General features: G+C 44.7%; 1 protein-coding gene across 1 annotated transcript; it reads right to left on the reverse strand.

The window, feature by feature from the left end:
* Positions 1-520: 520 nt before the first annotated feature.
* rad54l (RAD54 like) lies at positions 521-13,895 on the reverse strand. The gene is made up of 18 exons (XM_004067651.4): positions 13,724-13,895; positions 13,580-13,660; positions 10,607-10,699; positions 10,470-10,530; positions 10,260-10,395; positions 8,214-8,283; positions 7,854-8,142; positions 7,432-7,556; positions 7,015-7,165; positions 6,809-6,935; positions 6,664-6,738; positions 4,809-4,939; positions 4,219-4,329; positions 3,851-3,974; positions 3,697-3,775; positions 3,445-3,624; positions 2,541-2,704; positions 521-1,506 (listed from the first exon to the last, which is right to left on the reverse strand). Exons 1-18 carry the CDS (start codon positions 13,724-13,726, stop codon positions 1,305-1,307), a joined length of 2,202 nt encoding a protein of 733 aa, XP_004067699.1. The 5' UTR covers positions 13,727-13,895; the 3' UTR covers positions 521-1,304.
* Positions 13,896-14,842: the final 947 nt, after the last annotated feature.

A 14,842-nucleotide genomic window follows, 5' to 3' on the forward strand; every position in this document is an offset into this window, starting at 1 on the left:
TGACCTTCAGTTTTGTGTCTTTTCTAAAACACAGTGATTACATTTATTTTTACACAAGTTTGTTTCTCAGAAAGATGAAAAAAATTCTATTAACCGGTAATATTTTCATATTTTTTAACCTAGTGCTATAATCATTCTAACTAGAACCACAAGGGGGCAGAATTCAGTGGTTTTGTGAGGAGAAGTATCTGATTACTTGCATCAAAAAGCTAGACAATCACGTGATTGTTGTTTGTGGACATTTCTCAAATCCTGTACTGGTAACATTTCTCATTTCACCTGATTTTGTTAAAATCAGATTGTAACATCTACCTGTCCAAGGAGTGCAGGTGGAAACCAGCCACTCCTCTATAATGTGACATTTCCCTCTAGAGGTTATGATGGTGTGGTTTTCTTCAAAAGCATTTCACGTAAAAAGAAAACATCCCAGACACACGACATTTTTGAATCCTGATGTCTTCATTTTTGAGTGACAATGAAGCAGAATAGAGCAAACAAAAAACAAAAGAAACCAAGCAGCTACACAATCTCATGTTTTAATATATTACAGCAAAAATACACAGCAATTATTTTGTAAAATCACACTAAACAGAATCTGTGCCTGAAAACGCACAGATCCTCCTGCAGCAGCTGCAGCTGCAGCTGCAGCAGCAGCAGCGCTGAATAAAGATAATTCAATTTTTTTCCTGTAAATTATTGTCCAATAAAGCAAAGAAAAGAGTGAATAATATTTAATGGAGGGATTCCAGATATTTCTCTGACGTGGATGCATTCCTCATCTGTCCATAGAAGAACCCCCCCTGCAGGTCTGGCTTAACATGGCAGCACCATCAGTCCCAGCACCACCTTTTTTTGAAAAGAAACAGATCTCTGCAGCTTCCTGGGAAACTGAACGGCCCCCTGGGTCTCACTGTTCTTTCGTCCATCTGTGTGGATTCCTTTTTCTCAGCTCATCATCTGGACTTGGTTGTCCAGATGATAATTTTTAAACCTGCTCTGCGATTTCTCATTTTTGGAATTATGATTGTTTTTGTGTTCTCCCCAAAAATGAGATCATTCAAGAACTCGGATACTAACGCGAGGTTTGGTTTCTGTTACAGCGGACTTGGCCCTTTGCAATAACTAGATTTAATCCCAGCATGCACAAGTGCTGGTTCACCATCACACAACAGAACCGGGTCGAACACAGCAACTGCCTGAGCTCCTAGGGACTGAAAGAACTTGGTTCTGTTTAGCAAGGCAGAGTGGACCTCTGCACAGAACCCGGACCACAGACTTTTGTGCACAGCAGTCCCAGGTTCCTGCTACGCGGCCCCCCTCTGTTCCTCGTGAGAGCGCTGGTGAAAGACAAAAGACACGGCGGCGTCCCAGGAAGCCTTCAGAACCGGGTCCAGCAGGCCCCTCTTGTCGAAGCAGTGGTTCCACTGGGACAGGTCGCTGGTGCAGTCCGCCCCCTCCGCAGGGGGCCGGACCTGCCTGCCATTCACACAGCGCCGACAGCGGAACCTGCAGAATGTCAGAGGGAGCAGAGAGTGAGGGAAATGGGCCCCCCCTGCAGCTGCAAAACATCTGGAAAATGACAGATTAAGCCGTAGCTTTAGCTCCAGTGTTTCTATTCTTTCACTACAAAAACCCTTCAACTGTTTACGTAACTCCAGCGGATTCTGAAGCAGAGAGAAGCAGCTGCGCCCGGCGGGACTGATGGGCGGAGCCTCTTTTCCACGTCAGAATCAGATGATTTATGGTGATTGCGTAAACAAAGAGTGTAGCGGGACCATAAGCCCACTACTCTCCTCTCCCGCTAGTTTACAGCCCCTCACACCCCCAAGCCTAACATTAGCGGGGCAAAAAATGGCGAGCAACATCAGAGCTGTCCAGCAGTACGTTTTAGATCCAGATTCCAGCTCAGATGAATAAAAACAAAGGCGTAGATGGATCTAGTCGTCTGTCAGTGGATGGATCAGAATGGAGCTTCTACTCTAGTTGTACGTAGGAATGACATGCTTTTCAAGCATTTTTTCATCTGCTCCTGATTCACCATGATTTTGGTAAAAAAAACTTCTGAATTTTCTTAATATTATGACCTCCATCATCAAAAAAATGCTATAAGATCAAGTTAAAAAAAAAACTACAACAGCATTCAGATTAGAGTGCAGCTTTAAAGAGCACAGAAAAAGGAAAATGTGGATGTTCTGAACATCATTATTATTAATATTAGACAGAGGATGATCGTATCTGGACCACACAGCCTCAGCAGAACCTCAGAACACAGAGTTCTGGTAGCAGCGTCATCTCTTCAGAAAAAGTTTGTTTTAAGGTCTAAACCAGCTGCAGAAAACCACGTCTACTCAACAGGCAGAAAGGATTTGGGCTGAGAAACTCCAGGACATTAAAACCCATGAAAGTCGGAGCCTTGGTTTGATGCAAGCTCTCTGAGATTCATTCCTAGAGCAACTTCCACAAATGAAAGCTCTTCTAGAAATAAAATAAAGATGCAGAGTTGGATAAAACATCAATTGGCATTAGTAAGTAGGACGTACTTGTCATGCGTGTCACTAGCAGTTTCCTCGTTAAGCGTGAAGAGCTCTCGTAGCTCGCCCAGTGAGAAGTGGCGCTCCACGTCCTGCTCCTCGTCCACCACGCAGCTGCTCAGAGCTTTCTTGTGAGCCTGCCTCTGCAGGATCTTCTCCTCAATGGTTCCCGTCTGTCAGAGAAAAGCAGGAGAAATTCACTGCTGAGCTGCAGCAAAGGGCCGTCCTTAGAAACCGAAAAACTAAACGCTGAGATCAGCTTAAGTGAGAAGAACAGAGATGCAAAGAGATAATCCTGAGATCTGTTAGTCACATTTCCATTAAGCCACATTGCTCTAGTTCTTCTGGAATTTCATTTCTTTCACAGCGTAATGTGTTCTGGATTGGCTGCTGAAATGCTTAATCGATCTCCTCCGTGCCGTGTCTCCTGTACAGAATGTGTTCAGTTTGTCAAATCTACAGAAATCTCTGATCGTGATCAGATCTTTGGTTTCATTCTATAGTACTGGACCTAATTTTCTATGAAGGTTTGAGAGTTTAGAGGAAAAACGTGTGAAAATGTTCATGTGTGTGAGGCGTTTTACAGCCTATAAACATTCATCCTACTCGGCAGATCTCAACGATGGCAGGTTATTTTTAGAATGTAGACAACAGAACATTGTTGTCTGAGGAATTTAAAAATAGAGGAACTTTGAATTAATGTCTTGATGCAAACAAGAAAAATATCAAAGTTCAGAAGGACAACGATCAGATTCTCCTCCATGTTGGTCTTGGACTCCACCCACTGATCACGACATCGACATGTAACAGGCCAAAGCGGAGTCCCTGATTGGTTGACGCACTGCACGTTTTTTTTGCACAAGTTCAGATATTTGAATTCTGTGTCTTATGCATAAAGAGTCTCTGCGCGGACCGTCAGTAGCCTGTAAACATAGCAGGTCTTCTTCTGGCCGTCCCTCCACACCCGGGCCATGGCCTGCTCGTCGTTAGCCGGGTTCCAGTCTGGATCGAACATCACCAGGCGGTTGGCGCCAATCAGGTTGAGGCCACACCCTCCAGCTTTACTGCTCAACATGAAGATGAAGTCTGGGCTCTGCAACAGAGTCGCGTGCTAATGAGAACCACGTCTCAGCGTCAGTACAGCTCAAAGGGAAGCTCCACTCACAGACGGACTGTTGAACCGCTCTACCATCTTGGCCCTCTTCTTGATGGACATGGAGCCGTCCAGTCGCACGTAGAGGTACCTGGGGGAGGGGGCATTGGGACTTTACTGACTCATCACCTGCGGCGCACTCAGCTGTGCGTAAACAACAGAGCACCTTCTGGATCTGCACAGCTTCTCAAACAGGTCCAGAGTTTGAGTGTAGTTGGAGACCAGCACCACCTTGTCGCTGGTGGTTGTTCTCGTCATGGCCAGGATGTAGTCAAGAACCAGCATCTTCCCTGAAATGAGAACAAAATGAACTACAAAACATGTCCTTCTGCAGCGAGAGTTCACTTCTTCAAAAGCAAAAAGAAACACGTCTGCTCCAGCTGCACTTTAGAGCACAAACTCAGAAGACACCAAGCAGCTACACAGGGGGGTGCCAGAGTGTGGGCAACAGTCGGAATCAGCTCAGCTGCAGGTTGGGGTTTCTGTGATCTATAGTCAAGCATTTGTAAGACCGACTCGTTGATGTTTTCTCACCAGAGAGCTGAGGCTCCACCTCCTTGCTGCTGTATCCAGGAGGAAACAGATCCAGAGCGCCATCGAAGCCCTCCTCCCCACTCACACACTTGTCATGGATCAGGGTTGGATCTGCCATCAAAGAGAAAGGTTGTGTCCGAATTCCTTCACAACACACTCCATAGTGCACTAGTGTGTTCGCCATTTTGTAGTGCTGTCTGGATCTACAATTCCAAAATCAAGCGCTCTAGAAATTTCCCAGAAGTCTCCGCTGTGCATCATTGCTCACTAGATTGGTGAATCTAGACCACAATGCTCTGCATCTGAACAATTTTTGCCAAAGTAATGCATTTACATTTCCCCAACTGTGGGATAGAGCTTTTAAAAATTATTTTTAGAAACGTTTCATAGAATCTGGACTTGTTTTCAAAAGCAACTTGTTTAAACTCAGCTTTACATTTAAGTGCTGCCCTGATGTTGGGCGTTGGCATCTATAGCAGTGCTGCAGCTTTGATTTACTTATCAAATTGATTTGGTTTGATCAAACCGTTTTCATATTTTGATCTTAGTTTCTGAGTTTGAGTTGTGCTGCTCGCTGATCCAGAACTCACGGTTGCAGAGCTTCTTGAGGGACGTGATGGAGGACAGAGAGGAGACGTTCATGCTGCCCTGCTGCAGCGTCTGCAGAGGTTTGGCCTGCCGCAGGAACAGCCTGTAGAGCTCCGCCTGCAGAGGAGTCAGCCTGCATGGGGCAGCACAGACACACCAACACCAATCATTCAGGTGAGAGAAATTCATCCCATCCTCTCTGGACAAACTCATTAGGACAAAACCAGTTCTATCTGCTAAAGAGCTGTCTGAATGGGCGGAAGGTTTTTAGTTTCAATCACTCAAACTTTAAAATCCTCTTAGAAGAAAATCAGACTGAAGCAAACTAAGTCACCTGAAAGAAGAAAAGACTCAGTTCTCACAGTATTTGTTCAATAACAAAAGTTCAACCCCAGATTTTGTAATTTATCCTGGTTTCGATGACCGATCAAAGGTTGTCTATCGTTTTCTCTAGGTTTGCACTGTAGCTGCTATTTTGGTCTATTCTTCCATGCAGATCTTCTCAAGAGCTGTGATGTTTTGGGACGGTTATCCACAAATTCTCATTGATCTCCAGAGACTGGCTAGACCAATCCAGACCTGGAAACCATTTTTACATAACCACTCCTTCATTGCCCTCTGGTGTGTTTTGGATCATTGTCATTGTGGAAGATCCAGACACGTTTCTTCCTCAAAACTTTCACTGATGGAAGGAGGTTTTTGCCCAAATTCTCTCCATATACGGTCCTATTCGTCCTTCCATTTTTACAGATCAGTCGTCCAGGCCGCTTTGCAGAAAAGCAGAACCAAAGTATGATGTTTCCACCCCCATGCTTCACAGTTGGGTATGGTGTTCTTGAGATGCAACTCAGCCGGGTTCCCCGTCCAAACACGGTGAGAAGCATTTACACCAAAGACTTTCATTCAGGATCATGTGATCAAGTTAAGTGTGCTGGCTTCACATGTACTGGCTTTAGCAGGAGGACTGTTGGAGGACTAAGGAATCTAGAAACCATTGTTACCGTGGTTCCAGCTTTCCTCAGGTCATTGACCAATTCCTCCATGTACGTCTGGACCATTTCCACACAGTTCTCCAGATTTGATCTTGCATGGAGCACCGGGCAGAGGGACATTGTCAGTGATCTTGTATTTCTTCCATTTTCTCATAATTGCTTCTACAGTTGATCTCTTCTCTGTTCCCAGTCTTGTTCAGGTCTACAATCTTGACCCTGGTGACCTTTGACAGCTCTCTGGTCTTGGTCATGGTGGAGAGGTAGCAGTCTGACTGTTTAAGGGTGTGGACAGGCGTCTTCCTACAGATACCCAGTTCAAACAGGTGACATCGATACATTTAACCAGAGGAGGATTGAAGAACCTCTTGAAGAAGAAGAAAGAGGTTTGTGAGGAACAGAATCATCCAGGTTTCCTGGATGATTTTTCTGCATTCCATCTCTCACAGTTGAAGTGCAACAATGATAAACATTACAGATTTTTAAACTGGGACAACTTGTGACTGACACACTTTTTTTTTATCTCACTGTAGGAATAAGTGACTGTAGTTCCTTAATACACATATACCTGCCACTTTTATAAGTTTGGTTGTTTTAATTGTTCTTTAAAAAAGGTTTTCTGTTTTTAGCTGCAGGCTACTCAACTCACTAGTTTACAAATTATGAGTTATATTGTAACTCATAAGTGTTGCATCGTATTTATTTATTTGGGCGGCCTGCATCAGAGTTTGTCTGGCATAGACGCCCCCCCCCTTCTCCGTGACCTGGGGCTGTAGCTGTCGTTTCTTCATGGCTGCAGCTTCGAGGTGTATGGCTGCCTCCTGTTGGGAGGAGCATGAACCGTACCTGCTGTCAGACAGTAGCTCACCTGCAGCACACCACCTGCTCCACTTTCACAGGCAGGTATTTGGACAGGATATCCGACGTCCTCCGGATTAAACACCTGTGAACAGTTGAATGGACAGGTCAGTCGCTCCTGGGGTGGGGTTCGCCAAGACGCAGGCCGTCCTCACCTGTTGACGATCCCGATGAGCTCTTTCAGCTTCTCCTCCCCCGCCCGCCGGTCTGCGTCGCTGGCGTCAGCGTCCCGGCCCTTTAAGATGGGCAGCTCGAAGCGCTTCTTGAAATCCTGCGCCGAGCCTGCAGAGAAACGTCAGCAGAGGGAATCAGAGAGAAGGGCTAACCGGACCCTGATGCTTCCCGACGCGATGCCGTTTACCCAGAATCCCAGCGTTGACGAAGTGGACGAGGCTGAAGTACTCCAGCAGGTCGTTTTGGATGGGGGTGCCGGAGATCAAGACCCTTCTCTGGGCCTTCATGGCGTTCAGGGCTTGGTATGTCTGGTTGTCAGCGTTCTTAAGTCTGTGTCCCTGCAGCACAAACCACAGCGATGCATGGAGGCAATCCATGAAGCGTCAAGTAGTAAGATGTGTAAGACAGTAAATAAGAAAACAACGGCATCATGGTTCAAACATTTGAGAGGCAACATGATTTGATAAAAGTCTACAAAAACTTGACTTCTTTGTAAATGGCGTGGAGCTTAAGAGAAAACAGAGGAATGTTTTTTGTCTTTCATTTACAAGCCTGGATCTCTTTAAAACACCGCTGGGATTGGGGTTTTCAGTGGCTCCAGTACCTCGTCACATATCACAAGCCCCACCCTGCCGCGGTGCAGAACGGCAGCATGCAACCGGAACGTCTCGTAGGAGATGATGAGGATCGGCGTGGGAACCCTCAAGCCGTTCTGGGAGACAAAGTTCACTGAAACATACAGACCCCCCCTTTCCCTTTAATACAGTTCTTAAAACTTTTTGTGAACTCTTCAGCTACTCATTTTCTTCAGATTCACTTACAAATCACTAACAAAGTGTTGCATATCAGTGCTAGCTGCTTTTCTCTGCTTCAGATTCAGTTAGTTAACTGCGTTAACGGTTGACGAGTTATGATCCGTCAACACGGGAGCCAACCCTCCTCTGGTAAAAGGGTTATAACATGTTCAGGATCTTCAAACTGTGAGAAGATATGAGATTCAGGTGACAAAGAAAACTACCGTCTTACCCAGCTGCCTGTCAATCTCCTCCTTGGAGCCCCCGTCAATGGCCACTGGCGAGACTCGCCCCCCCAGCCACTTCCCCACCTCGTTGTACCAGTTCCGAACCAGACTGGAGGGCGACACCACGATGGCCTTATCGATCTCTGGCTTGCCGTCGGGGCTCTGGCGCAGCAGCGTCCACACGAGGGCGATGCACTGCAGCGTCTTCCCCAGACCCATCTCATCCGCCATGATGCAGCCATGCGAGCCTGGGATGCGTCTGCCCGTCACACACTCCCACAGGAACCGCACCCCCTCAAAGGAGAAGACAAACGCTGAGTCTGAAGCAGCCGAGCAGTCAGCAGCACCAGCCTCTCTCTGGGTACCTCTCTCTGATGGGGTCGCAGCACTTTTCCCAAAACAGGATCCACCACAACATGAACAGGAAGTTTGTCTCTGTAAACAAACAAACAAGGAAAGGTTTTCTTTGTTTCAGGGACACAATGTGTGGCAAACACAACACCAGAAATCAGTCTGCTGGAGAGGCCGGACAAGGTGAGACTGTGGGAAAAACTAAGTTCCAGACCACAACTGAGGTCTTGCTAAAGCATCAAATAAAGCTTGAAGAGCTTCAGCACAGACTGTCCAGGTTTGGATCAGCAAAGACTGCAGAAGAAAACAGAGGAAGCTGAAACATCCACGAGAAAACAGAAAATTTAACTTTAAGAGAACAACTTACTGGATCACAAGGACCAACAGAAAACTTTGATAGGACCGTAGGAACAGATCTACCGATAGAGGCTCTGTAGTTTGACCCTTTTCAGATCAATGCAAAAAAGCATCTGGGAAACAATCCATAGACACTTGAAGGAATGTGGCTCTAAATTTCAGCACGCTGAGCTCAGCAACTGTATATTAGGACAAACTGACCGCCCAATGGGAAGTGGGCCACAGGAAGTGCCTGCTGAATCTAAGAAGCCTAAATCCCATAGACTGCTACATAGAAATCAGACCCTCCAGGATTTTGCGGCAGTCATTTATTGCAGCCTAAAATGCCAGATTTTGTGGCAGCTTTGATGAAAAGTTGCAATATTTTCTTCTTTGTTTTTGAAAGCACCTCAAACATTTAAAGTATGAAATAAACTTTACATTCCTATTTACCAACTCTTTTTTATTTGTCATATGTGCACTAGAAAAATACTGCACCATCCCCCATTTACAACATTGTAATGTCATTTAACACAAATAGAACTGTGAAAACCAAATGAACTTTTGGTCTTCCCAGCCCACAATAACCCAAATATTTGTTTATAGATTAAAACAAACTTTTGAGAAAAATGACATTCTGTAGGAAAAAATTATAAACTTATATAAACAGATCAAGCCTCAGATCTACATGTCCTCCACAGAATCTTCCTCTTCCATTTGATGGTGAGTCGCTGGCAGAGGAAGAGTAAGGCTTTAAGGGGCTGATCCATGTCTCTCAGTGTCTTTACATTTTTGTGTTGCTGTGTTCTGTGTTGACGCAGCTGTCAGGAAGGAGCCACACCGGAAACGAAGCAACATCTCCCCCATGACTGTTGTCACGGGTGATTGGTCAAGTAGTGGTGAAAATGTAAAGCTGCAGGAGTGCAACAATTCACGGGGTTTGCTTCAATTTGCAATAATAGTTGCGATCGCAACATCACCAATTCCAGGAGGGACTGAGAAATAAACAGCTGTTAGTCATATTGTCAGAATAACCATTCCTATTTTTTTGAAATGATGTTGACGATTCTCTTTTTTTTCTTGGCATTTTTTGCTGTAGTGCAAGTTATTCAAGTTATAAACTGACCAATCAGATGACTCAATAAAAGTAGGTGCTCCCCTGTAGCTCGCTTTCACGGGGTGGGGGGTGTGGCCTTCAACAACCTCAATCATGATTGGCGAGAGTGGTTGCCATAGAAATACTGACTCAGACGAATCACTGCTTAATGACAACATCTGGCTCCAACATCACAACAAAAAGGCGACTGAACTGTCTTCATTTGATTGAAGCCAGAAGTAAGTTATTATCTGTGACATCACACCTTCTCAGTCCAGTTCTCTCACACATTCAATGACTGAGCTGAAAACTGGGCTCCTTTGGGGACGTTGTGACTCCTGGAAAGTTATTTGTGATCTTTGAGAGTGGGTAACCTTTACATGACCCCAGACGACAGCGTGCATGTTTTTCAGGGCTCCCTGAGCTTCGTCAGACTTACTTAACATCTCTACATGCTCTCAGACCAAACTTTATTTTGAAGATTTTTGTTCTTCCGCCTTTAAAGAACTGTTGAAAGTGATCCTTTTTGTCAGAATGCCAAGAGCACAGCAGCACCAGAATGTGCTCAGAGGAGGTTTATTCCTGCCAAATCAATCTCACAGGATCTGGAAAACCGCAATGAACATACTTGTCTGCTCGGATCAGGTCGTGGGCGCTGAGATTCGGGGGCTCGTAAAGCACCAAAGCATCTTCGGCGAACGGGTCATGAAGGGCTTTCCTCACCCCGGATCGTTTCAGACCCAGAGCCCTGATTCCCAGCGAGCCTGAAGTGGTTCAGAGAGATGACAATTAGGAAAGGTTTCGATGTGACGAGATCCAGGCGAGGCAGAAAACCTACCGCAGTAGTTGGGAATGGGAACTTTGAAGGGCTTTGAGAGAATGCTTCTGATGAAAGCCTCCTGCAGAAAGGCAGAGCAGCAGGTGAGCCCAGTCAGGACCCGACCCTGAATTCACGCCAAAAATCACCAAACTCACATGCTTGTCGGCATCCGTGCACGTAGGCCGGTTCAGCTGACATAGAGGTTCTCTGGGAGGCGGCTCCTCCTCTTTTCTTTTCCTCTTGTCCTTCTGTGGTTTCAAAACAACAAGCATCTGTCAGTGACGACCGTCAAAGCTGGAGGCGCCAGACTAGTGAATCATTGGCTACGTTCACACTGCAGGCTGAAACGACCCAATTCCGAATTTTTTGCCCCTAAGCGGCCCAATTCCGATCTTTTCATGACAGTCTGAATGACACAGATCCGATCTTTTCAATTGCGACCCAGGCCCCGTGGGTTTGCCGGCCTGATTCCGAATTGTAGCCGTTCTTTTCAATTGCGACCGCCGTCTGACCGGCCAGGCGACTTGATTCCGAACTGTACGTCATCGACTCGCAACAAACGTCATCATTTTGCGTTGAAGTAGGCGGGAACGAGAACGTAAACATCAACCATGGTGGACGATGCTGCTGAGACCAGTCAGTGGAAGGGAAGGGAGGTCACTGATTGGATTAATATTTGGGCTGAATGCTCTTTTCAAGCCAAACTCCAGGGCTCTTATTGCAACTGGGCGGTTTTTGAAAAAGATTCCAGCTAAATGGCAGAGCGTGGTGTTGAACCTTTCCCGCGATAACTTTTTTTTTCCTTTCTCCCCTTCCCGAACGTGGTCAGAAGCGCGGGGGACCCGAGGCGATCCTCCTCCTCCTCCCTGTTCTGATCCTTAGATTCTCCAGAACGGGTTAATAAAGAGTCCATAGCATTTATTCTGGGGGAAACCTTTTATTACCGTCCTCCGTAACACACAACATGAATGCGCGCCCACACTGCCCCCCCACCTATTCTCTATCGCGGCACGCGCTTGCACACACACGGGGGCGCGGCCCCAACACAAACACATTCCTCTTCCACTACAGTGGGTACAGACGATCCCGACTCCAATGCCTTCTTAAAATGAGAAGATTGTAATTGTGCTGCTCCTTCGTGAAAATAAATTTAATATTACAAAAAGAGCTCCGCTTTTGACAACACTGTTGTTGACATCCATTGTTAACGTTTGCTCCGCAAACAACAAGTGACGTCGTTCACCGTTGAGTATTCTTCTGGCTTCTGCGCATGCGGGTCTCGTTTGGGTCGTGTCACGGTCACACTGGAGATCACAAAAGTTCGGATTTACTTGGAAATGTGAACGGTCTAGCAAACAATACGGATTTTTTGAAAAAATCCGAATTGAGCATTAAGCCCTGCAGTGTGAACGTAGATAGCTAATGACAAACAGATGGAGGCCCACCGACCCTATTGCTCAGATGTTTAGTTGGTCAGACCTACTAACCTGCTGAAGCACCAACTTTCAGATCAGGTGACACCACTGCACTCATTGAAAGATGCCCCATTTCATGTTAGATTAGGGAAACCTTCATAACTAACAGAGACCACGGTGTTGCATCACAAAGTGATGGAGAAGAGAGGAATGTGTCACACTAAGAGGAAAGACTAGATCTATCAGATTAATTATGAAAACAAAAATATTCACAACATGAAGGCCACTAAACAACCAAACATCACGGTGAAACGATTGTTTATGGAAACACGTCAGACGCACTTCTTCTGCAGGTAAAAAAAATCCCACATCTGCTTTTCTCAGAAACAGATTTGCCGGAACTAAAAGGAGAAGTAAAAGCTTCTTCTGTTTTGACTTGAACAGAAGATAAACCAAGCTTAAAGCATCAACACCTTTAACAATCCTCAACTACTGCTAAGGGTTTCCATAGCAACCAGCTTCACACCACCATCTGTACCAATGTCACAATAATAAACAGAATGGCGTCTCCTCTCCCAACTTTCAGCTACACGTCGTCAAAATGCCAAAAACATCTGAAACGTGTCTTAGAATGTGATCCCTGTATTCATGTGGACAGCTGCTGTGAAGATCAGTGTTGGTGGATGTACGGTAATCACATCAGTGGTAAAGACGTGATTTAAATAAAATGCAAACTATAAAGTGGTGCTGCTGCAACTCTTCTTCTATTCCACAAAATCAAGTCCCACTCCGATCACCTTGTGATCTATTTTTTCAAGCGTTTCCAGTGGCCTTTTAATTATGATTATGTCGCTTTTTTGCCAAAATCCAAAAACCTGCATCGTTTTCTAGAACCAAGGTTCTGCAGAGCAGCAGTAGTTCATTAGAAATTCACTTCTGATTGTTGGCACAGAGAAACGTTGCCCCCCTTCCCTTCCCTGTTCTGAGAGCTCTCTGTTTACACTCTCTCCTGCCAGCTTACAGCCCCTCACACCCCCCAACTTAACACTACCATTGCAACAGAAATGTTGAGTTATAACAGAGCTATCCAGCCGTACAGTTTTGAGTCAGATGTCAGCTCAGAAGAGGGAAACAAAGACGTACATAGATCCGTTTGTATAGATCAGATGCATCAGAATGGAGCGGAGCAGCCCAGTGTATAATTCTCTACGTCACAAATAAGCTCTTTTACAATCGGCATTCATTCATCTAGTCCTGATTCACAACAATTTGAATTAAAAAAAATACTCAGAAATGCAATGTTGAGTTTAATTTTCTTCAGATGTCCTCCATTATGAGAAAAATGCCACAAGAAGTGAAGAACATGTAGAAACACAATTTTGATTGGAGCTTTTAAGATTTCACACAAACCTTTAATTGACCAATGGATTTATATATGAATTGACTGTTTCCATCATATTCCTAACCTCAGCTGGAATGTGAAGTGCTACTACTACAAATCCGTATTCTGGCGTTGGAATGTGTGTTTCTGTTGGGAGTCGTGATGTCATCTTGATCTGTTTATGACGTTTCTTTTTCAGTTTCAGAAAGTGCTGCGTCAACGGTAAAGCTAAAGTATAAACTGCAGAACACTCGTCTGGCTCAAACTCGACCTATTTCTGTGAGGGAGAAAAACTCCAGCAGATTTTAACCCCACCCTAGACCGGCTCTTACACTCGGACTCCAGGTGACATCCTCGCGGGAATCGTCCGCGTGCTTCCGTTTGGCCACTTGGCTGGGAGCGAGGCTCCTCCTCTGTGGAGAAACGGCGGTTAGTTACCTGGGCTCACCCGAGGAATTATCACGCACCTTACTCACCATGACCTCCGGTCCTCCTCCTCAGCGCCGCGAGACGCGAGGCTGTAAATGGCTACGGACTCGATAAACACGCATAGTAACAGAATACACGGACAGCAGATACCGGCTCTAAAATACCCCAAAGCCCGCCAACTTTTTACATAGCACTACAGCAAGCGCTAAGGCCAAATTTCCTCCCGTTGAAAAGCTTTGCGATTCGATGGGATAGTTACAGTACTGCCACCTGCTGGTTTGGATGATCCTTTACGTTTTATTTTTACCGTCAACAAAAATAATCAGAAAAAATCTAAATAAACACATCAGCTTTCATGACATCACATTAATACCCTGCACATATTTTTTAAAACTTGTTCTGTAGATGTTATGATGATTTTTCAATCAATATCTATTTACCTAATTATAGGTTAGCCTAAATATTATGATTATTGATACTTGTAGATTTTTTAATGACCTGAATCTGTATTGGTAAAGTATGAATAACTGATCAGAAAGTAAGAACTGGACAATGATAATTTAGGTAAAGGAAATTAAACAAACAAACAAACAAACAAGTTAAAACCTAAAGCAAAGCAGGGGTTGGGTTATAAAAGAGCTATGTGCATGTTTAAAAATAAACCCATGCCATGGAAGCCTGAACCGGCCGACGGGAAATGGATGTTGGTTGCTTCTGGAAGGTGCCTTGATTTCTGATAATGGACACATCCTCTGCCATAATTTTACTAGTGCATGAGGACGTATGTGTTCTTTCCAATCAGTTTCATGATCAATTATCCTATGTTTGATATTTCCTTTAGATATAAATTTCTGTTATTTGTCTGGTTTCTGTACTATTTTACTTTGCTTTAAATAAACCATTTACATTTTCAAAGCGAAATTTAAAAGTGTTCCCTCAAATGAATTATTGTGGCCATGGATTAATATTTTGTGCGCTAAAATTTGTGTTTTTTAGGCCACAATTTAACATTTTGCAGGGAAAAACTTAGCCTTTTCTTAGCATTTTGTTGAAACAAATAAGCATTGTGCCACAAATGAGTAATAGGAATTGAAGATACTAAAATACCCATTTGTGCACCAGACATTTTTGTCCAAAAAATACTAATATGTGCAAATGAAACACTT

This window comes from Oryzias latipes, chromosome 4 (genome assembly GCF_002234675.1).
Source record: "Oryzias latipes chromosome 4, ASM223467v1".
In the NCBI taxonomy this organism is placed as follows: domain Eukaryota; kingdom Metazoa; phylum Chordata; class Actinopteri; order Beloniformes; family Adrianichthyidae; genus Oryzias; species Oryzias latipes.

Bases quoted from the DNA above. Each gene is read 5' to 3' on its own strand.
- rad54l (XM_004067651.4), bottom strand. The intron at 10,700-13,579 runs GTAAGAGCCGGT...TTGAAACCACAG, and splicing joins ATGTCACCTGGAGTCCGAGT to AAGGACAAGAGGAAAAGAAA. The intron at 7,166-7,431 runs GTACTGGAGCCA...TTTGTGCTGCAG, and splicing joins GGCTTGTGATATGTGACGAG to GGACACAGACTTAAGAACGC.